The 22,615-nt window shown below is 38.4% G+C and overlaps 1 protein-coding gene across 2 annotated transcripts in view; it reads left to right on the forward strand.

Moving 5' to 3' along the window:
- pigs (phosphatidylinositol glycan anchor biosynthesis, class S) overlaps positions 1–22,615 on the forward strand; it is a 46,750-nt gene that overhangs the window by 17,133 nt on the left and 7,002 nt on the right. For both annotated transcript variants that reach the window (XM_039757250.1, XM_039757249.1), the window contains 6 exons: positions 245–336; positions 2,111–2,345; positions 8,709–8,851; positions 8,948–9,062; positions 9,874–10,019; positions 21,797–21,897. In XM_039757250.1, the coding sequence (XP_039613184.1) occupies positions 245–336; positions 2,111–2,345; positions 8,709–8,851; positions 8,948–9,062; positions 9,874–10,019; positions 21,797–21,897 (832 nt within the window). The remainder of the gene's footprint in view (positions 1–244; positions 337–2,110; positions 2,346–8,708; positions 8,852–8,947; positions 9,063–9,873; positions 10,020–21,796; positions 21,898–22,615) is intronic.

A 22,615-nucleotide genomic window follows, 5' to 3' on the forward strand; every position in this document is an offset into this window, starting at 1 on the left:
CATTTGTTTTGTTTTACTTAGGATGTGTAGCGCATCATGGCATCAGCATTGCACTTCTTTCTTTCTCTTTGCTTGCTTCTTCACAAATGGAGGTGGAGTTGCGAGTGGTTCTTGATCTTTCCTATCCTTATTTGATTTTTGAGAAATTGCTTATTCTTCTTTTTCTTCTTTAAAATTAATACAAGTTGTTTTAACAGAAAAAGTAAGAGATAAATGACAAATATATGTATTTTCTCTTTGTCAGAAGCAGATGTGTCCCTATCACAGTTAAACGAAAGTCCCTCAGGCTCCCTGGTCATCTATGTGATTCCTGAGACATCTGGGTTGCTTCCTGATGTATGTCCTTCTTTAACTTTACAAAGTTTTACAGATTATTTAAATCTTTCAATAAGAATTAAAAGTTGATTGTTGTTATCTCTTATATATTTCTGTTCTGTTTCGTCCTGCTTCCACTTCAAAACCGTTCCTATCCACACGCAGCTGACACGACATTTCTCGATTCCTATTTGTCCTCTTCCAAACCCTTTCCCACGCTGCCTGTGGCCTACCATAAACCTTGCTATTTTCGTTATACTGCGACAGTTGTTTCCTAAGCCTTTGTTATAAAATGAAAGACAGTATCTTCTCTGTTGACGGGTTTTTGTACAACGTCATCTCTATTCCGGGATCCGGCAACTGTCTCTCTTATATATATTTCTCTTCGGGTTCATCCTGCTTTCTCTTCAAAACCGGTCCCGCCCACACGCAGCTGACACAGCATTTCTCGATTCCTATTCGTCCTCTTCCAAACCCTTCTCCAAGCTGCCTGCGGGCTCCCATACACCTTGCTATTTTTGTTATACTGTGACGGTTGATTCCTAAGCCTTTGTTATACAGTGAACGACAGTATCTTCTCTGTCGATGGGTTTTTGTACAACGTCATCTCTATTCTGGGATCCGGCAACTGCCTGTTCCTATCAGTGGGTTATTTCTTGACACAAATGGTTGACGAAGGCAATGCCCTCTCACTACGACATAGGGCAGTAGATTTCGTTGCATCACATTGGGACAGATTTGGAGACGTTCTTCCTGTTGTTCTTTCCAACGCTAGTCGAGTTATCACAACAAGTCAGGAGTACTATCAATACATAGCAACATCTGGAGTTAATGGTAGTGAAGCTGAAATTCAAGCTCTTTCAGAGATTAGATCTTTCGACTCATTATCTGTCGTCTCCAGCAAAACAACTATTCACAACTGCTTCTTTCAAGAAGTATTTCTTTCTTCTTGATTTCTGAATTCCTTTCTCACAATTTTCCGTTCCTATTCTTACACCGACATATGCTACGGCAGGCGTCGGCTAGTTATATTATAATTCTATTGTGTATTACCAAATTCCTTTATGTTAGTTTCTACATTACAAATGAAAACAGCAGGACAACTACATAGGAATGGTTGCTTTGACTAAATATTACATTAATGGTTTTCTCATTGGTGTCTCATCGGGCTTTCTAATAATTACAGTAGGATGTCTTAATAGTCATACAAAATTACAGCAAAAGGGGAAATTATGAAAACTTAAAATGCTTTTGTCATCATTAAATTATGGATGCCTTTGAAATACTCCTCCAATTTACATGCACACAATACCTGATTATACATTCAAACAAAACCCATGAATGCCCACTAAGTTGTTTTCAGGGATCTTTGCATATTCAAGTTCAATTGTCTGCTTTAGGTATAGAGTATAATGTATTAAATTAATTCTGAAATTTTCTAGTTTTAGGATTTTTATATCATATCAAGCTTTAGAGAGGAATGGTGATGCTACCAGGTCCAGAGACCTGAATTAAATTCCTAACCAAACTGGCACCAAACTATCCTTATATTTGTCACACATTTTTCAAAATTAATGCTGTATCACTTTTTGTATTCCAAGCACCTAATGTGTGTGTATATATGTATGTATCTCTGTATATGTTTCTGTTTATATTTCAGATTTGTTTATTTTTTTCTTTTATTTGTGTTAGAAACAGTTATGTGATGTATCAGACTCATAAATGAAAGTGCTCTTAATAAGAATTATTCTGAGCAAAATTAAAATTTTTTGCTAATTTTTTAATATATTACCAGGGTATAAACGTCTACATGGGAATTTACAGAACTGCCATTCTGAGAACCTCCTTACACAAAGAGGCAAAGATGGAAGAACTGCTTTCAGTAATTGGCCCCAAGATTCTGCGAATCATTCAGACTGTGACCTTCACCAATAATGACATTAAAGCTTCCATGTCAGACCGTGTTCCCACTGGAAAATTCACAAAAGAAAGCTTAGCTGACAGTATGCGGGCATTCAAGTCAAGTCCAGGCAAGTGCACCTTAAGCTAAATTACAGTATCAGTCAGGTAATGTTTATTTTAAGTCATTAATTGAAACATTAATTTTTATACTGTATAAAATGGTGGGACATAAGAATTCAAATCTACTGTTGTGGAAAGAAAAATAAATTATATATAAATAATTGAATGAGCTGGAACCTCTATGTGCTACTTGACTGTATGTTGCATTTCACTTGGAACTGTTACATACATTTACACTATGCTTATGCTGCATATGCTCCTGACCTAATTCTACTGAATATGAAAGACCTCCTTTACTCCTTATTCAAGACCATTCTGAGCTAACATGATGGCTAAAATATATATATATATTCACTAAGCCGCCGACAAGTGAGACACCTATGGCGCACGCAGGAAGGAGCCACGCCCACCAACTCCAAGACCATTGGATATGACGACAACTTGCAGGTTCGCGCCCACCAGCTCGGATGCGACGACACAGAAAAAATGGTGTCATTTATATTCGTCTGTCGTAGAGGCCACATGCACTGCAGGTCAGGTTAATGTCATGCACCTCCGAGCTACGTTGACTGTTCATAGAGGCATGTTTCTCGCGGAGGTAAATCGCCATATGCAGCGTGTGAAACAGTTTGCGAGGTGTATCCCATGGGATCCTTAAAACAATCCTTTACAACTAAGGTTAAAGCACAATGAAGTAAGCAGTCTTTAAAAACCGACTTTTCGGTTACGACGCACGACCGCATGCACCATAGCAAACTGTTTTACACGCTACATACAGCGATTCGCATCCGCAACAAACATGCGTCTTCTTAGATGCACCTGCAGAAACACGGAAGATGTTTTCCTGCCCACCAAGACTGGCTGGTGTCTACCCTCGCTCTCTAGGCATTCACACTGCCTGCCCATTTGCCCGGACACAAAAACTCACCGACCACCCAGTTAGTCCCTTTCGTCTGTGGTAAGAGTCCACATGCACGTCTGAGCCACGTGGCGTTTGTTATGCCGCGGGTTCACTATTGTTTTGTATTTTGCTCTCTCCAGAGTTCCATCTTTTCATTCACTTACTGTTGTATTCTCACACCAACCCATTTTAGACATCCGTGTCTTTCCAGAAGTGTTTAGCATTCAATAAATAATTATGCATGAGATTGCCCGTGTGTCTACCCGGCGCAGAGAGGCGTGGGTAAGCCGTTTAACACCATTTGGGCTGCAAGACGTGGAATTCCCACTAAGTGTGACTCAAACGCTGCCACTCATTACGTCCCTGCCCTTTGTGCACACCCTCCTCCTACCGTGGTCGGGTATCTTGGTGGATTATATATAGAAAAGCAGCCAAAACCAAGGGGAATCCCATGGGGCCTTAAAACATTCCTTTACAACTGAGGTTAAAACACGATGAAGTAAGCAGTCTTTAAAAGCCGAGTTTTCGGTTACGACGCACGACCACATGCACCATAGCAAACTGTTTTATACGCTACATACAGCAATTCGCATCCGCGACAAACATGCGTCTTCTTTGATGCTCCTGCACTTTGTTCACACCCCCCTCCCACTTTGCTACTACCGTGGTCGGGTGTCTTGGTGGATTATATATAGAAAGGCAGCCAAAACCGCACAGAGCAATGAAAAGTCTAGAGTTCCATCTTTTCATTCACTTTCTGTTGTATCCTCAAACCTTCCCTTTTTAGATAACTGTGTCTTTCCAGAAGTGTTCAACCATCAATAAATAATTATGTGGCGTTTGTTATGCCGTGGGTTCACTATTGTGTTGTATTTCGCTCTCTCCAGAGTTCCATCTTTTCATTCGCTTACTGTTGTATTCTCACACCAACCCGTTTTAGACAGCCATGTCTTTCCAGAAGTGTTTAGCATTCAATAAATAATTATGCATGACATTGAGCGTGTGTCTACCCGGCGTGGGTAAACCGTTGAACCCCATTCGGGCTGCAAACCGTGGAATTCCCACTAAGTGCGACTCATACGCTCCCACTGGTTGCGTCCCAACCCTTTGTATACACCCCCCTCCCTCCTCGCTACTACCGTGGTCGGGTGTCTTGGTGGATTATATATAGAAAAGCAGCCAAAACCGCACAGAGCAATGAAAAGTCTATGTCAGTCACAGGTACATCTGGACTGTGTAAAGACGATGACTCAAGTGACGAGTTGGAGGTGGGCACATGAGCGAGCAGTGCATACTGAACGAGAAATCAGCAGACTAGCATGACGGACGGAGCTGAATGGACTTCCTTCTCTCCTCCCGTTCCACACTCCGCGCCGTGCACCCCCATCCCTCCGTCTGGCAGGAGAAGGCGCGAGGACGGTCCGCCAGTTTTCAGTCACGGACGATTGTGTGTTGGTTCGTTCCGTGCATTGTTACAATGTTGCTTTTCTTGCTGATTTATTACATTACCGATTTTCAAATGTTAATTTTCTCCCTGTGCTTAAAAATCATTAAAAAACCGGCCTGATTATGCGGCGTATGGTACGCCGCGGGTTTGCTAGTTTACATTATTGTCTAGTTACTGGAATAATCCATATTGATGGCTGTTAAAATATATGACTATATCAAAACATGAAAAAAGGCCATGTAGTGAAAAAAAAATGTCGACTAACAACCTGTGTTATAGTTTATCTTATTTAACATGTCCGTTCAAGCACTGTGTACATTGGTATAACAGAGGAGAAACTTCAAAGACTTGGACAATTCAGTGTAGTATCTTAAAAACAGATACTATATATTGTTTGAGTACTATTACTGGGAGGTATTCATGTTATACCAGTTCATCTGTGAATGAAATTGCTTTCAAAAGAGAAAAAAAAAATTTAAAAATACGTAGCCTACTTGGTTGATGCACACTCAAATTATGATTTTTTTTCCTAACTAATGCCTACTTTTTGTCCTATTATATTGGGTGTTGTTATTTTACATAGTCCGAGGAGGGAGATTTATGCCATGTGGCAGCATGGTGCTGAGAAGCACACATAAGAGTTTAATTTTACTTTGTAAAGAAAGAACTGAACTAACTCCATTGCATTGGATTTTATAAAAGCATTGTTTTTTTTTTTTTTGAAAGATTCAATGCACCTGCGTATTGATACTAAGTTCCTAGGTCTAATCATCACCATTATGCACTTACACCATGTTATGTCATGTTCATGCATGATAAAAAATGTTGCAAAAGTGAAAAAGACACAGAGTGTGATAGAGCCAAAGCATGATGAAACAGATGGAACCGCAAACTAGTTATCAAATTTTATAGGACATGCTAAGTTGCTCTTGCTGATGATATGGTAATAACTGAGGGCAATGTTTTTGAGTGAATAAACTCGGTGACACCATTCAATCCATAGATACATGGGGAGAATGTGTAAACTCAATGCACACTAAGGCACTTAGAGACAGGAGTGACAGCTCTGCATTACCACTCTTCCTGTGCTAAAACATATGCACTTCTTCTTTCAGCTGATTCCGTTAGGGGTTGCCAGAGCAGATCATCATTTTCCATATCTTCCTGTCTTCTGCATCTTGCTCTGTCACACCCATCACCTGCATGTCCTCTCTCACTACATCCATAAACCTCCTCTTAGGCCTTCCTCTTGCCTGGCAGCTCTATCTTTAACATCCTTTTCACAATACACACAACATCTCTCCTCTGTACATGTCCCAACCAATGCAATCTCGCCTCTCTGACTTTGTCTCCCAACCATCCAACCTGAGTCGACCCTCTAATGTACTCATTTCTAATCCTGTCCTTCCTCATCACACCCAATGCAAATCTTGGCGTCTTTTAACTCTGCCACCTCCAGTTCTCTCTCCTGCTTTCTGGTCAATGCCACCGTCTCCAACCCGTATAACATAGCTGGTCTCATTACCGTCCTGTAGACCATCCCTTTCACTCTTGCTGATACCCGTCTGTCACAGATTACTCCTGACACTCTTCTCCACCCATTCCATCCTGCCTGCACTCTCTTTTTCACCTCTCTTCCACAATCCCCGTTACTCTGTACTGTTGATCCCAAGTATTTAAACTCATCCACCTTTGCCAACTCTACTCCTGCCTCCTCACCACTCTACTGACCTCCCTCTCATTCACACACATGTATTCTGTCTTGTTCCTACTGATCTTCATTCCTCTCCTCTCTAGAGCATATCTTCACCTCTCCAGGGTCTCCTCAACCTGCTCCCTGCTGTTGCTACAGATTAGTGTCATCAGCCAACATCATAGTCCACAGGGACTCCTGTCTAATCTCATCTGTCAACCTGTCCGTCACCTTTGTAAATAAGAAAGGGATCAGAGCCGATCCCTGATGTAATCTCGCCTCCATGCTGAATGCATCCGTCACTCCTACCACAGACCTTACCACTGTCGCACTTCCCTCGTACATATCCTCTACAACTCTTACATACTTCTCTGCCACTCCTTACTTCCTCTTACAATACCACAGCTACTCTCGAGGCACCCTGTCATATGCTTTCCCTAGCTGTCTACAGAACAGAGACCGCAATTCACATCTGGTTAATAACATCAAATAATGTTAATAAGAGCTTTTGGAGACAACTTTTTGAAGGTAAGGAGTATATGAAGGAGGATGCTTCACCTCTGTGTCTGAAAAGTTGCCACAGAGCAAGATGAACAACGAAGTGAAGCACAAAGCTGATATCCATTTAAAAAGGCTAAATCTCACAAGAATGGTTTGTGTTTTGCCCAATTTCCTCCTTAACCTCCTTAGTGTTAATTTTTTCTCGAAAAAACATGTAAAAAGCGCTGCATTTTTTGGCTTGAAAAATTGCATGTTTATTAAATTTCAACATTATACTGTAAAACATGCAGAACACAAAGCATAAAGTCAGAAGTGTAGAAGGTATAATAATGATACTAATAATAATGCAAACACCATATTTACAGTCAAAATGTTTTGTTTGTCTTGAAGCACAGTGAAATACACAATCCAGCATCACATTCGGGACAATAGTAGTGTGATTCCTTGCGGATTTTCTTTCCAGACTGATCAGATTTTGAAAAGCACACTGCACATATGTGATTGATGCAAGTGCCACTTTTGGATTCATCGGAATCACTTTTGATTTCTATATCCATTTCAATTTCACCACCTGAAGACAGATTCACTTCATCATCACTGTCAAGATCGTGCAACACCTTGGCTGCTGAAAAAAGTTTCTTAAGAGACACCATTATGAGGCTAGGAGAAGACTTGTCAGCACCGTTGCCCTGGTAACACTCAGGCCTATAATGTTTTTCCCCGAGTAATGCTTGGCACTAACACTGTTGGCACTTTTACAGCCCGAATAATTCTTAGGTCTTATGCGAGACACATCTGTACAATTGCCCAAGTGGTGCTCAGGACTAACGCTTTTAGTGCTGTTTTTACAGCCTGAGTGACACTCGGGTCTAATGCTAAGGAGATTAAACTACATGGATATGCTGTTTTACAATATATGTGCAATCTTGTGACACAACACTTTTGTTATGAAAAATGGAAAATTTGGTAAGTCTTGATGCTATTATTTTCATGTTGGGACCCCCGTACCTATTACATACTTTATAAAACGCTAAAGAAGGCTACGTATATTTTAAAATTTCTTAAAAAAAAAAAAAAAAGAAAAGCTTCACTTTAGAAAAAGGTTTCATGTGTCAAATAATATACGCTGTATCTTGATTATAAAGAAATAATTTGACATGAAAAATACAAAACGTATCCTTTGAGCCAGTTTTCTGTGTTCTAATACTGTGCCTTGTTGGTTGGTGTGTGTGTGTAATTTGCATGTTCTTCCAATTTCTGCACATAATTTCCTTCCAAGTATTCCAATTTTCCTCCCATAACACTGATGACATGCTATCTAGTATAACTGATGAATCTAAACTGGAAACAGTATGAGTGAGTGTCTGTTGTTTAGGTCTATTTTGTGTCATGCAGTCCTTTGTAGATTTTGCTCCTGCCACTCTAAATTGGCCATAAATGTACTGTATGTATAACAGTTGTCGTCATTTAACTTTCTATATTTTTTTTTAACTCATAAAGAATTTGAGCACAAAAATACACTAGTTATACTTGTAATTAAACTCCTAGAAACTGTGCCCTTGATGTGCTAAGTCCTTTATAAGAAAAATGTTCTTTGAATGGTCAAGTAATCCTTAGGATTATTATCAAAATGACTACATTATTTTTGTTTCTGTGCATCCTAATAATTTATTTATTAACTTCATCAATAAAATATACACACTAGATAACTTGGTATACCAGCAGTCTTTTTAGAAATTCTGTCGGCTTCCCAGCCAACAAGAAAAAAAACAACACTGCAGTACTGTTCTGATTTATTTCTTTGTGTTTGTTTTAAAAATTTGTTGTAGGTTATGAAATCACCTTTAGTCTGCTGAACCCTGATCCCAAATCTCATGACCTGCATTGGGATATTGAGGAGGCCGTAGACAAGTACATACAGCCTTTTTTGGACAAGCTTTCTGGTGTAGCCAACTTCTCTGTTGATTCTCAGGTATGTTTTCTTTAGGTACTATAAGCTTTTAATTTCTACAGTTTGTTTTTTGGATTATATGTATTACAGTATCCATGTCTCAATTCTCTCTGATAGATCCTGTACTATGCTATCCTTGGTGTAACTCCACGCTATGACAAGACTATCTCAAGCTACACACTGAGTGCAGAAAGCCTACCCCATGTGATCAATCCTGTTGAAGCTAGACTGGGTAAGATAGTCTACATCAGATTTTTAATTTGTATTCTTATTTCAAGCAGAGTATAGGAAATGCTATGTTTTTTGTTTGTCACGGTGACAAGAAAAAGTGGGGTGATGGATATGTGTCTCAGATAAAGCCATTTATATCTCAGCATGTAATATATTTAAAATTCTTCTGGATACACTGTGTTCTAGGAAATGTTTGTTCTGGATTCCAACTATTGTTATCCAAGTGAGGATGTTATTTTATTGGCTTATGGTATTATCCACCCAAAAACTACATTTTTATATGGTACTTAGCCCATGTAGCTGGTGTTAATTTCATGTTTTTGTAGAGAAATTACATAACAGAGTTTCTTATACAATGGGACTGGTGCTGGACAACAGCAACCATTAGGTCCCATTCTTTTGGAAACTTTCTGTTCTTTCTCCATGAAAACATGAGATTTTATTTTTTTCTGCCACAACTACAAACTACATGGGGTAAGTAACATCTTAAAACAATGTAATTTTTAGGTGGAGTATTCCTTTCAGGCCTTTTATTAATACAGCCAGCACTAGAGGACAAATATTGTAGCAAAACCCTTGATCTTATACATATTTAATTTTGTTTCTTTGTGTGTTACAGTCTCAAGGCAGTTGTATGCTGGGAAATGTTGTCCTCACCAGTATTAAATGCATTTATACTTTATGTGAAAGTAAATAGCTTATATCATTATAAAAACTTCCTTGACAATTTCAATTACTAGATTAGTTTACTGCTTTTAAGTAATGTTTGCATTAGAAATGTTATCTATGATTATTACCAATTTCTCCGTTAGGTTCAAATGCAGCATCCTCCAACCCAGTGCTCAATTTTCTGCTCTACGTTCCTGATTATCCTCACTGCCCTCTCTACATCAAAGATCAGAATGGAGCAACAGTGCAGAGTAATGCTTTCCATAGCCCACGCTGGGGTGGTATCATGGTAATTATGACATTAGTGCCTCATGTTTAAAATGCGGTATCTGTAGACAAGAGACTGTGAAAGCAGGATGACTTTGAAAAGAAAAGTTTCCTTGCAGCTCAGTAGCTAAACAGTTTAGTTTCAGTGTATTCTTGTATAGCATCCTTTGTAGAACAAACAGGTTTAGAGAACCACCTAAAGCACATACGGTTTTCAATATAGTAAAATAACTATGTGATGTGCTTAAGATACAGTAACAGTTTGATGTACTTTCTTCTGATGGTAAAATGTACGAATAAGTCATTTTGATTGCTGCAGTGGCTCAACAATGTATGTAGCTACCTAGCAATCAAAGCCGAGTTCTGGTCAGAACAAGTTCTCCTGTTGACATTCAAGTGTTATTTTCTGCTGACTCATCCACAACTCGTTCCTGCCTTGCTTCTGATGCTGCTGGGCTAGGCGGCAGCCCTTAAAATGTCAGTGTTAAGATAAGTTAGTTAGGAAGTAGGCAGTTCAGTTTTATCTCCCCTCATAATAACAATAATGGTGTTAATGGTTTTCCTCTAAATTATGTTAGGCTAATTAGAACTTTTTAAAAAATCATGATTCATGCTTCTCTACACAAGTGCTCTTAAATTAATTACATTGGAAGCATACAAAGCTAAAGAAATTACAATAGCAATTAATTAAAGTGTAGGTTTACAGTAGGTAAAATTTAAACCTGTAGGACAGTTTTGATGATTTAATGAAGCCTTATTTTTCTGTTGATGCATAGACAGGTCATACTTTTTCTGTCTCATGAGATGCAGGTGGTAAGGACTTTCTCAGTTTCTTTGAAAAAATAAAATGATGATGTGATCTGTTAAACATTGCAAGTAATGTCCTGGTATCTCAGTTATTAACATAAGGTTCTTGTTTCATTATGGACTGCTAACTGTTCATTATACTTGACTAATCTCCTTCTTGATTTTTAGTTTGAGCTTTCGTGCTCATGTGTCTTATGCAAATTTGTCAGTGATATGGAGTTTAGAAGTTGACTCCAAACTCTATTGATTGACCTATGCTATTAGTTAATATATGTCCATGTGTAGCCATGCTCAGCAAATCATCTTTGCCAAGGGGGTAATTGGGAAAGATTCCTTAAGTTCTTCAGTGGGTGCGCTTGAAATATGCTGTTAGCTGCCATTATCATCCAGTGGCCTGCCTTTGAAGAAGTATTGCTGTTTCTTTTTGAAGAAGAGAGAAGAACAGGCTGTGGGTCACCTGGTGCTCTTAACCCCCTCACCAATGCTTTTCCCTGTGTTCTTGTGAGGCCTTAGTAGCTACAGGTTTTCACTTCAACAGTTTCGTAATTAGATGCCATTAATTCACTGCTAAATAAATTTGTTTTGAGATTCATTTTAGTCAACTAATTTGTTACAATTCAGAAACCTTAATTTCTTATTTTAGTTTTAACAGCTACGTTTTGGTTTCCCATTTTGTTAACCAGCCACCAGTTAATATTGAGATACAATTGACAAAGGTATCACCAGCTCTTCAGATACCTTGGCCTCATTTGCAACATGAAGTATCTGTGTTAATAAAATGTTCAGAAATAATTGAGAGGGGAAAGGAAAGAACCAAGAAGAAAACATCTGTTCTCGTGCACAAAACATTATAGATAATGTTTTCATAAAAGGAAAATCTATAATGCGATGCAGATTTTTTTTTTTTTTTTGAAAAATGAAAGCACTAACAAGTCATGTACACTATTTGAGTTAACAAATGTTTGTGGACTCCTGACCAATCACCCTAAGCATTAATATGAAGTTACCTCCAAGTGTTTCTGTTGAAATTTATGCCCAATTAGCTAATAAAGCTCTTGAGAGGTCATGCACTGATGTTGAACTTGAACACTTGGCTCCCAACCAGCGTTCCAGTTCATCTGAGAGGTTGAGGTCAAGGCTCTGGTTAGGCCACTTAAGTTCCTCCACACCAGACTTGTCAAACCTTGACTTTATGGACCTGGCTTAACGCACAGGGGCATGGTCCTGTTGGAACAAAAAAGGTCCTTCCTCACATTGTTGACATACAGTTGTAAGCACACAGTGGTCTAAAATATTGTTGGTGTGCTGCAGCATTAACAGGCCTCGCTGGAACCAAGGTGCCTAGCCTAAACCCTGAAAAACAAGTGTAGAATATTATCCCTCGTTCACCAGATTTTACAGTAGACATTATGCAGTCTGGAATTTAATGCTCTCCTGGCATCTAGCAAAACCCAGATTCATCCCATCACAGTGCCAGTTTCCGTCACTCCAGAGAACACATTTGCTATGGTCCAGAGTCTGATGGCAGCTTGCTTTACACCTCTCCAGCCAACACATGACATTACACATAGTGATCTTAGGCTTGTGTGCTGCTGTTCAGTCATAGAAGCACATTTCATGAAGCTCCTCACATGCAGTTCTGAGACAGATGTTGTCTCCAGAGGAAGTTTGGAAGTGTGTTGTGAGTGATGCAACAGAGGATAGGCGATTTTTAGTGCTGTGCTCTTCATTATTCACCAGTCCTGCTCTGTGAGATTGAGGGGTCTCCCACTTCATGGCTGAGCTGTTGTTGCTTTTGCACACTTCCGCTTCACAATATTAGCACTTACAATTGACCAAGGCAGATCTAGCAGACCAGAAATTTCATGTACTGTTTTGAGGCAAATGTGGCATCCTATGTGTTTCAGTACAATTTTAAATTCTAATGGGCATGCCTGCAACAGCTGAACTCAATCATTTGGAAGGGTATCCACGTACATTTGACCATTAAATGTAATTAAAGTTCAAGTGTCATTATTAGTAAAGACTAACTCCTAATTAAAAGTGTCTAAAATGAAAACCTGTAGCCACTGTGGCCATCAAGGACTGTGACTGAGGGTTCTGTCCTATTATATTGATTATAAGAATTTTGACAAACAAGGGAATACCATTCTGTTCATCAGGCTTGTTTGGCTGGTTAATAACTAATAATATTTCATCTAGACACTTTAAAAAGTTGTTAGAGTTTCCTTTTTAGTAGCACGCATTGGTAATTTGTTCAGCTTCCTAGGACTTTTTGTTTGAAGGTGTTTTCTGCTCCATTCTTAAATGGACTTGTCACTAATTTCTACCGGTATCTGCTAGTAGCAATTGAGCACTCCTACTACAACAACTACTATGTAACTGAAAGAGCGCATTTATGAATCTCTTTTATTGGTGCTTTTGAACTTGATAATTTGATACCTTTACGTCTTATGTGTTAAAAAATACATTTATTTACATTTAGCTTCACCATATAAACGTACAAGTATGAATTCTGTCTTGTAGGGTGTGTATATCTTTTAAATAAATTGACAGAGAGCAAACATTACTAGCCAAGTTAGTCTGTAAAATATACAAGAAGGAGCTTTTATTATTTATTATGAAATGTGTTCAATTCAGTATTGAATGTAATTGTTACAATTGTGTATGAAAATAGAAAACATATTTAAATCATAAATACTAATAAATATTTGAAATATTTTTCTTGCTTCTTAAAGAGCAAGCTGTACAATCAAGTTGTGAAAATGTATTATTTTCATAGAAATTTATACACATGGGTGACACGGTGGCATAGTGGTAGCACTACTGCCTCGCAACAAGGAGATCAGGGTTCATGTCCTGGGTCCTTCCTGCACCCTTACGTGTCCATGTGGGTTTCCTCTGAGCGCTTGCCTGTCCTCCCAAGGTACAAAGACATGCAGGTTAGGTGAACTGGCATCGCTAAACTGGCCTCCGTGTGTCTGTGTGTTTTCACCCTGCTGTGGACTGATGCCCTGTCCAGGGGTTGTTCCTCCTTTGTGCCCGATGTTTGCTGGGATGAGCTCCAGCTTCCCAGTGACCTTACTTGTGATTGGTGGGTTTGAGGATGGATGGCTGGATGTATTATTTACATAATATACTGTACATTAATATTTTGTATGTTTTTTTTTTCTCCACACACCTTCCATTGAAACATGCTTGAAGTTTTCTAGCTCTTGTTTTATATGTTTTTATTGGTATCTTGTCTTTTAGATACTTTTGTGTAAATTTGCTCTGAATAAAATCATAGAATCCTTAAACATATATATGTTTTAAACATACAGTCATGGCCGAAATTATCGGCATCCCTGGAATTTTCCCAGAAAATGCACCATTTCTCCCATAAAATTGTTGCAGTTACAAATGTTTTGGTATACACATGTTTATTTCCTTTAGATGTATTGGAACAACACAAAAAAACAGAAAAAAGCCAAATCTGACATCATTTCACACAAAACTCAAAAACCGTGCTGGACAAAATTATTGGCACCCTCAACTTAATATTTGGTTGCACGCCCTTTGAAAAAAATAACTGAAATCAAGCACTTCCTATAACCACCAACAAGCTTGTTACACCTCTCAACTGGAATTTCCGACCACTCTTCTTTTGCAAACTGCTCAAGGTCTCTCAGATTTGAAGGGCGCCTTCTCCCAACAGCAATTTTGATATCTCTCCATAAGTGTTCAATCGGATTTAGATCCGGATTCATTGCTGGCCAATTCAGAACGTCCATGTCCAGGGAGATTAGCTACAGTGCCATGTGTTGTGAACTTCATGATTATGTTGCGCACAGTGAACAAAGGAACATGAAGATCTCTGGAGATGGACTTGTAGCCTTGAGATTGTTGATATTTTTCCACAATTTTTTTTCTCAAATCCTTGGACAATTCTCTGCTCTTCTTTCTGTTCTCCATGCTTAGTGTGGCACACTCGGACACACAACAGAAAGGTTGAGTCAACTCTTCTCCATTTTAACTGGCTTCAGGTGTGATTGCCATATTGCCAGCACCTGTTTCTTGCCACAGGTGAGTTCAAACGAGCATCATATGCTTGAAATAAAACGATATACCCACAATTTTGAAAAGGTGCCAATAATTTTGTCTGGCCCATTTTTGGAGTTCTGTTTGACATGATGTCAGATTTGGCTTTTTTCTCTGTTTTTTGTGTTGCTTCAGTGCACATAAAGAAAATAAACATGTATATCAAAACATTTGTAATTGCAACAATTTTCTGGGAGAAATGGTGCATTTTTTGGGAAAATTCCAGGGGTGCCAATAATTTCGGCCATGACCGTATACTACATTTTTACAGTAACATTGTAAAAAAATTGAACTTGTCAATGGATTTGATTGATTTGTATCTATGGACACAGGCTTAGGACTTAGGCATAAGGCTGATAAAACGTAACAAATAAAGCATACTGTGTATTGTTATAGCTGTAGTCTTCTCTATGCTCAAGGCAATTAGTGTATCTGCATTGTATGTTACATAAAGCTTGAAGTGGTTTAAGTACTTTCAGACATTAAGGCAGATTGTCACACTGTGGCTTATGTGCTAACATACCACGGATTACTCATAGCCTGATTCATTATGAATGCATTATTGGAAACGGCCTTGGTGCATTAGGAGAGACTGATGCTTCCTTAGTTACAGTAAGACGCATCAAGATCTTTCATGTTCGTTATGAGAGCATGAGCACCTTAATTTAACACATAATGAATTTTTCCTTAAAGAATCAGAAAATCCTAAAGTTGTGTTGTTAAATGTGTTTTCTAGTTTGCCCATCTGTAGTTAACAGCATACAGATCCTTGGCTTTCAATGAGATAATGACATTTTCAGGATATAAGGATGAAACATCAGCCAAAAATAGCAGTGTGGTAAAATCATTTATAAAATTGTATAGTCTTTTTGTTTTTTGAATGCCAGTTTGTTGTGAAGAACTTTCAGTGTATCATGTCATGGTCTGGAAAAACTGACAAATATAAAGCAAGTCATCAAGGTTAGAATGAGAAATCAATTTCCCAAAAGGCATTAACCTGCTGGTTTCAGTTTTAGGGTTTCAGGGCGGTGAGCCTTTCTGGCAGCATCAGACACAAAGCAGGAAGCAGTGCTGGCTGGAATGCCAGTCTTTTTCACAGGGAACACTCACTCGTAAGAATTGTGAATTAGTTTAATTTTTGTCTGTGACTTGTGTGTGTGTATTGGGGTGGGGGATATGGGGGAGGAACTGGAGTGCCTGGAGACAACCCCTGCTGACTTGAAGGGAACACGTAAAATTCATACAGGGGGTGCCTGTGTTTGGGCTTGCATTGAGGGCGTTTTAGCTAAAAGACAACAGTTGTACCCACTTCCACAAGGCATGCATTCTTTAAAAGTGATGAATGTATTTTTCACATTTGACCTGCACGGTAGATGCTTCATCTCCCTTGTTAACCCTGTTTGCATTCAAAGGTTGATCTTTTGTTCTCTTTTGGGTGTAATCTAATGATACGTGACCATTATTTACAACAAAGTTGCCTCTCTGCAGTTACATCCGTTAGATGAGGTGTCACTTGTTCACTCAGTCAATGCATATTGCAAGAATGTTCTGATTTGTAAAGATTTTCTCCATATACATAGAACGAACATCTAATCCAAGGGACAGAGGTGTTTTTTTGTGAAGAGTTAAATATTGGCGTGGCAAGAATTTCTCCAAGCACTATTGGCTATTTAGACTGAACAACATTAATGCAGGTTAATGTCAAAACTATTTTTTTTTTTTATTGAGCCTGTTTAATCTATCTCAACGTGTTAAGGACAGTACAATTATCTGGTAGTTGAGCCATGGCAACTGGACTTCTTTCTTGTTAGGTAGACACCTTTCACTGCTCATCCAAGCAGCTTCTTCAGTCTGAGGAATGTTGTTAGAGACCACAAATTTATCCTCCAGGTTAGTTTCACTTCACACCTGCCCTGAATATTCTGGTTTAGTAAAACAAACTGTATAATTACTATAGCTGTGGGCTCAAGATAGTAACCAGTCCTGGACCAAGTGCTGATCCTTCACAGGACATATGCTGACACTCACTGGCTGACTGGGCAGGGATTTGGACCCAGTTTTCTGGAGTTGTGAGTCACAGATATGCAGTAAATTAGAATATTTCAGGTTAGTAACACATTATATTATTATACTAGCCATCCCCCGCTGCTCTGCCCTTGTAGTAGTGAAACAGGACAGTGAGGAGGGACCCACCCAGCTCTCTACTCCTGATGTCACTCTTCCCCCTCCCTTCGGCCCACAGCCTCTGTCTCGGATTAGCACAAATATATCACACTAATATAGCGCAAATATATCGTGTAAGCAAACTGTGATTCTTAGCACAATGAGAGAAGTCACAAAATCAACCGGAATGTTCAAGCAAATTATAGAAAAAAAATATCTAAATACGTTCAGTAGTTCTCTCGTTCTCCAAGGTTACGCCTTGAGGCAGATGCGTGAGGAGGGTTCCGCACCCCTCCCTGCAGCCCGATGAGTCTCTTTCGGATTTGCACTAATAAATTGGTACCGCAAGCAAACTATGATACATAGCGTGATGAAAAAGTCGCAATTCAACCGAATGTTCAAGCAAATTATAGAAAAAACCCAATCTAAATCCGTTAAGTAGTTCTCTTGTGAAAAGCGGACAGACATACAAACGGGTCTAAAAAACTATAAGGAATTTCGCGTTTGGACCATGAAATTTTTAAAACCGTTTCTTTGCGAGCACCTATGGGCCAAGGGTAACCTACATTCTAAATTTCAAGTCCCAAGTCCTCATGGTTTGGGAGATTTTGTGATGAGTGAGTCAGTGGTATTTGGCTTTTATATATATATATAGACTAGCAAAATACCCGCGCTTCGCAGCGGCAAAGTAGTGTGTTAAAGAAGTAATGAAAAAGAAAAGGAAACATTTTGAAAATAACGTAACATGATTGTCAATATAATTGTTTTGTCACTGTTGTGAGTGATGAGTGTTGCTGTCATATATATACACATACACACATATATACATATATATATATATATATATATACATATCTACATATACACACATACATATACATACACACACATATATAAACATATATATACATATACATACATATCTACATATCTACATATATACATATACACATACTATATATATATATATATATATATATATATATATATATATATATATACACACATACACTCTTTGGGGTGCGAGCAACTGTTGCTGGGGGTGATAGAATCCATCAGGGAAGAAAAATGAAAAACATTATTTGCACAAAATCTTAATTTATTTATCCATTCCTAAATAATTAAATGGGCAGGCTATTTCGTATCAGTGCAATACGCTGCTTGTTAAAACGGATGACTCCCGCTCTTACGTGCAAGTCTGCATGGATATTATGAACTATTGTATCTGTTCAAGTTCCATTTAAATTTTAAATAGAAGGAATTTTTATTTAGTCGACAGAAATATCTTTGGTAGGAATGTAAGTTAAATGTAGGCATCATTGCATAAATTTTTCTTCACCATAGAAATGTAAAGAGTAAATTCACCTTACATTCCAACCAAAGATATTTGTGTCGACTAAATAGAACTTGAAAAGATATATTTTTTCGAATGTGATCGCGCAATTCAGATCGAGTTGACATGCACTACATCGAGCCCGCATGCTATTGTGGTTTCGCCTGCGTGCCTCAATAAGTCACCCTCCCCTCGTTGTTACTTTTTTACCGTTCATCTAATGAATACACTGAGTATGGCTTTACCAAAACAATCATTGATGGCGAATAAAGTATCCATTATTCATAAAGCTTCAATTGGTGATCTGTCTTTCTGCGTTAACGCATATTTTTCATACATCTCAAGGGGATGCGAGGGTGTAATGAACTGGGAAGCGCTGATATATATGTATGTGTGTGTGTGTGTGTGTGTGTATGTGTATATATATATATATATATATGATGTATATATATATATATTGAAATAGTTTTACTGTGAAATAATGCAAAGAGTACGCGGCACATGTTTCACCCTAATTTTGGGGTCATCAGGCGTACATACTCAGTGCACCCCCTCTCGGGAATCGAACCTCAGACGTCGGCACTAGAGGCGAAGCCTGTTCCATTGTGCCGCGGCGTGTGGTTTGTCTATTTGAGAGTATGTAGATCGGGGTATATATATATACCCGCGCTTCGCAGCGGAGAAGTAGTGTGTTAAAGAAGTTATGAAAAAGAAAAGGAAACATTTTAAAAACAACGTAACATGATTGTCAATATACAGTAATTGTTTTGTGAATGTTATGAGTGTTGCTGTCATCAAGGATTTGATTATTATTATTTCTTTCAATCAGGTTCGTATTTGTAGGATGTGTTGTGTTCAAGTTACATTCTGTGCTTGTCAATCGTTGTAAAGATAACAGGTTTTATTCATCGATTCCTTTCTTACTGCATCAATAAACAGCTCGTCTTCTTTATCTGAGACGTGACACACTGCATGCACAGGTTTTTTTTTTTTACACTGTCTTCCTTTAGCGGGACATTGACTTTTTCCACCGTGCACGTTGTTTCCGCAGTAGCCGCACTTATGAATATGCTTGTATGTGTGACACGCTTCATATTTTTTTGCTGCCTTCTCAATCGTGTAATTCGGTTTTTGTTCAGCACTCTTTGGAACAGTTGCTTTTTGTCTGTGCACTGCGTCAGTTCACGTGAGCCGATCGGTGTACATGCATCGAAGGTTCCCAGCTGTGCTGGTGCCATCTCGTGCGATGTACACGGCTGTATTTAATGTTAGCTAAGACCCGGCACTTAAACGTTTCTCTCACTGTTTCGCTGATTTTGTGCCAAACACCACCCTGACCATCTCATCTTCGTCTGCATAAGCACAGTCCTTCACCCGTGAATATTTAGCGGCAGTGTTTTTATTGGATTACCGCTGACGGATGGTTTTATATGGGCAGGCACTAAATTACGTGGGAGGTGTAACTCCACCTCCCAAGGCCATCGAGCAGATGTCTATTATAGCATATGGACGAAAAAATAGGTTCCAGTTATGACCATTACACATAGAATTTCGAAGTGAAACCTGACCATTAGTATTAGTATAGATTACTAGGGAGCTTTGCTTGCCAACCCCCTTGCCATCGTTACATGCTAGCCTCTTTGCGGTTCTGCCACTTGCGTATGGGGATGTGGATGTACAGTTTAAACAGACTTTAATTTTCATGTGAAGTGTTACATTTGCATCCACGTGACGTATAACTGCCTGTGATTGCATTTCGTTTCTTTCTCTCTATTAAATAAAACAACTTTTTTAAATGCTTGTCTCTGAGATTTGTTAATTGTCTTTACAAAAGCTATTCTAATGGGAAACTGTTAACGTTTTAATACGAATGGCATAATTAATACGAATTCATTTGACTTCCACGTTTCTCGGTGCTAGGATTGCCTGTGTACTCATTTTTTCTGTTGATAACCTTTTGTGATGAAATTCTTCAATAAGATTTGGACATAATACGTCTTCTTTAATTGGGAACTTAAAGTAAGGAAAACATTAACATTTATAAGAGCTGAGAGTGTAGGAAGTGTGTCTGACAAAAGCATTCACAAGACAGAGAGGTGAGAGGACAGTGGGCGTAGTTGAAAAATGGTTGAGAGGAGGGCGTGACTTTAAAAAATATCATGGCAATATTCTCATCTCGCGGGACTTGAAAAAATCTTTTCTAAAAACTCACGTCTCGTCTCCTAAAAAGTGTTGTCACATCGAAAGATTTTTTTATTTAACAGAGAAATATATATATTATTGTTATTGTATTACATATGTTAGTATTATTTTATTATTAGTATCTTTCATTGAATGACCATGCGAGTGTTTGGTTATCATGATACCCATGCCCTGATGCCATGTACTACGAGGTAAGGTGGCCACCTTTATATTTGTGCATGGCAAAAAAATTTGAATGGTGTGAATTGTCCGAAATCTTGGTGTTATCTTTGACAGTAACCTCTCATTTGTGAAACAAGTAAATTCTGTAGTCAAGTGTTGCTTTTTCCAGCTTCAATTATTAGGTAAGATCCAGCCTTTTTTATCTTCTAGAGATCTTGAGAAAGCTACTCATGCTTTTATTTTTTCTCGCCTCAATTACTGCAACTCGCTGTATTCTGGGATGAAAAATCCATGATACACAGGTTACAGTTGGTCCAGAATGCTGCCGCTCACTTTCTGGTTGGGGCAAGAAAGTCTGATTCTGTTTCTCTAATATTAGCTTCTTTACACTGGCTGCCTGTCAGTTTTCGAATTGATTTCAAAATCTTGTTGCTTGTTTTTAAATTTTTGCATGGGCTTGCTTCTGCCTTTTTATCTGAATTGTGTGCTTTACACCAGCCATCCAGAGTGCTTAAATCTTCTGGTCAGTTGTCTCTTGTTGTCCCTCGTACCAAGTGTAAAACTAAGGGGGACAGAGCTTTTGCAGCTGCTGCTCCTCACGTGTGGATCTCTTTATTTACCTCATCACATAAAGGAGTCGTCTGCAATTGAACTGTTCAAAACAAGATTAAAGACTCATTTCTATTCACTTGCATTCCGTGACCTTCAGTAATACTGATGGTTTCCTTATTGTGATTATATAACATTACTTCTATTTATTATGTATTTTATTTATGTTCTTATATTTTATTTCTATTTGTTATTTATGTTATTTGTTTGTTTTCTTTATGCTATTATTGCAAAGCACTTTGGCCACAGCATTCCTATGTTGTTTTAAATGTGCTATATAAATAAATTGACATTGACATTGACATTGTGCAACTAATTACTGAAAACGTGTTAGTTTCAACACTGCCTCAAATGTGTTGACATTACTTTTTCCTCGGTATAAATGTATCTCATCCTTCCCATTTTCCCTTTAGCCTGAAGTTTATTTGCTTTCTTTTTGCCAGGTTTATAATGTGAATGAAAAGTACTTGGACAACAATCGCTTTCCTGTCCAGGTCAATATTGATACGGTGCGTGTGATGGAGGTGTTCCTCGCTCAGCTACGGTACGTAAGGATAATGTGGATTAGTAATCATCTCTCCTGGATGGAACTTGTAATCCGCTTACTTTTTGTAATATTCCTTTTACACAACACTTAAAAACCTGGAATTTGTTAGCTTAGCAAGCAGCTACCATTTTAATTCAAAGAACATTTTAAGCATTTAACCTGTGGTAATACTGCTAGAGTTTGGTGGATTGGATTATATAAAGTAGTTGGAAACATGGTAGCATTTATAATCACAAAATGACTGATGTATGCAAGAAATGTACTGTATAATCCTTACAGCAGTGTCACCTAATTAACCAGGAGTATTATTAAATGTGTTTCTAGTGAATAAAATAGTAGAAAGGAAGGCCGGCCAGAAGTCACAGAGATACCTTTTACTTTTTTTTTTTTTTTTTTTTAAGATAAACCGGCACACATCTGCCAACTGCCTAATCATTATGTGAGCATAAAAGGCAGTTTCAAATGAGGTCCTTATTCTAAAGGCACGTACCTTCTATCTTTAAAATCATTACTTTTTGAGTTTCTTAGGAACTATGACTTTCAAAAATTGCACTTATTACTTATCTCCCGTCCACAAGAGGCCACGGGCTAACATAAGCCTCTAGGTTGTGGACTTTACCATGTTGTTGCTCCACACGTAAAATGAATGATGCGTGTTCATTTTGCTAGTTCTTGTGCGCTGAAATACAACTTTGGACTAAGAACCGCAAAATGA

Source organism: Polypterus senegalus, chromosome 6 (assembly GCF_016835505.1).
Source record: "Polypterus senegalus isolate Bchr_013 chromosome 6, ASM1683550v1, whole genome shotgun sequence".
NCBI classification, from domain to species: domain Eukaryota; kingdom Metazoa; phylum Chordata; class Cladistia; order Polypteriformes; family Polypteridae; genus Polypterus; species Polypterus senegalus.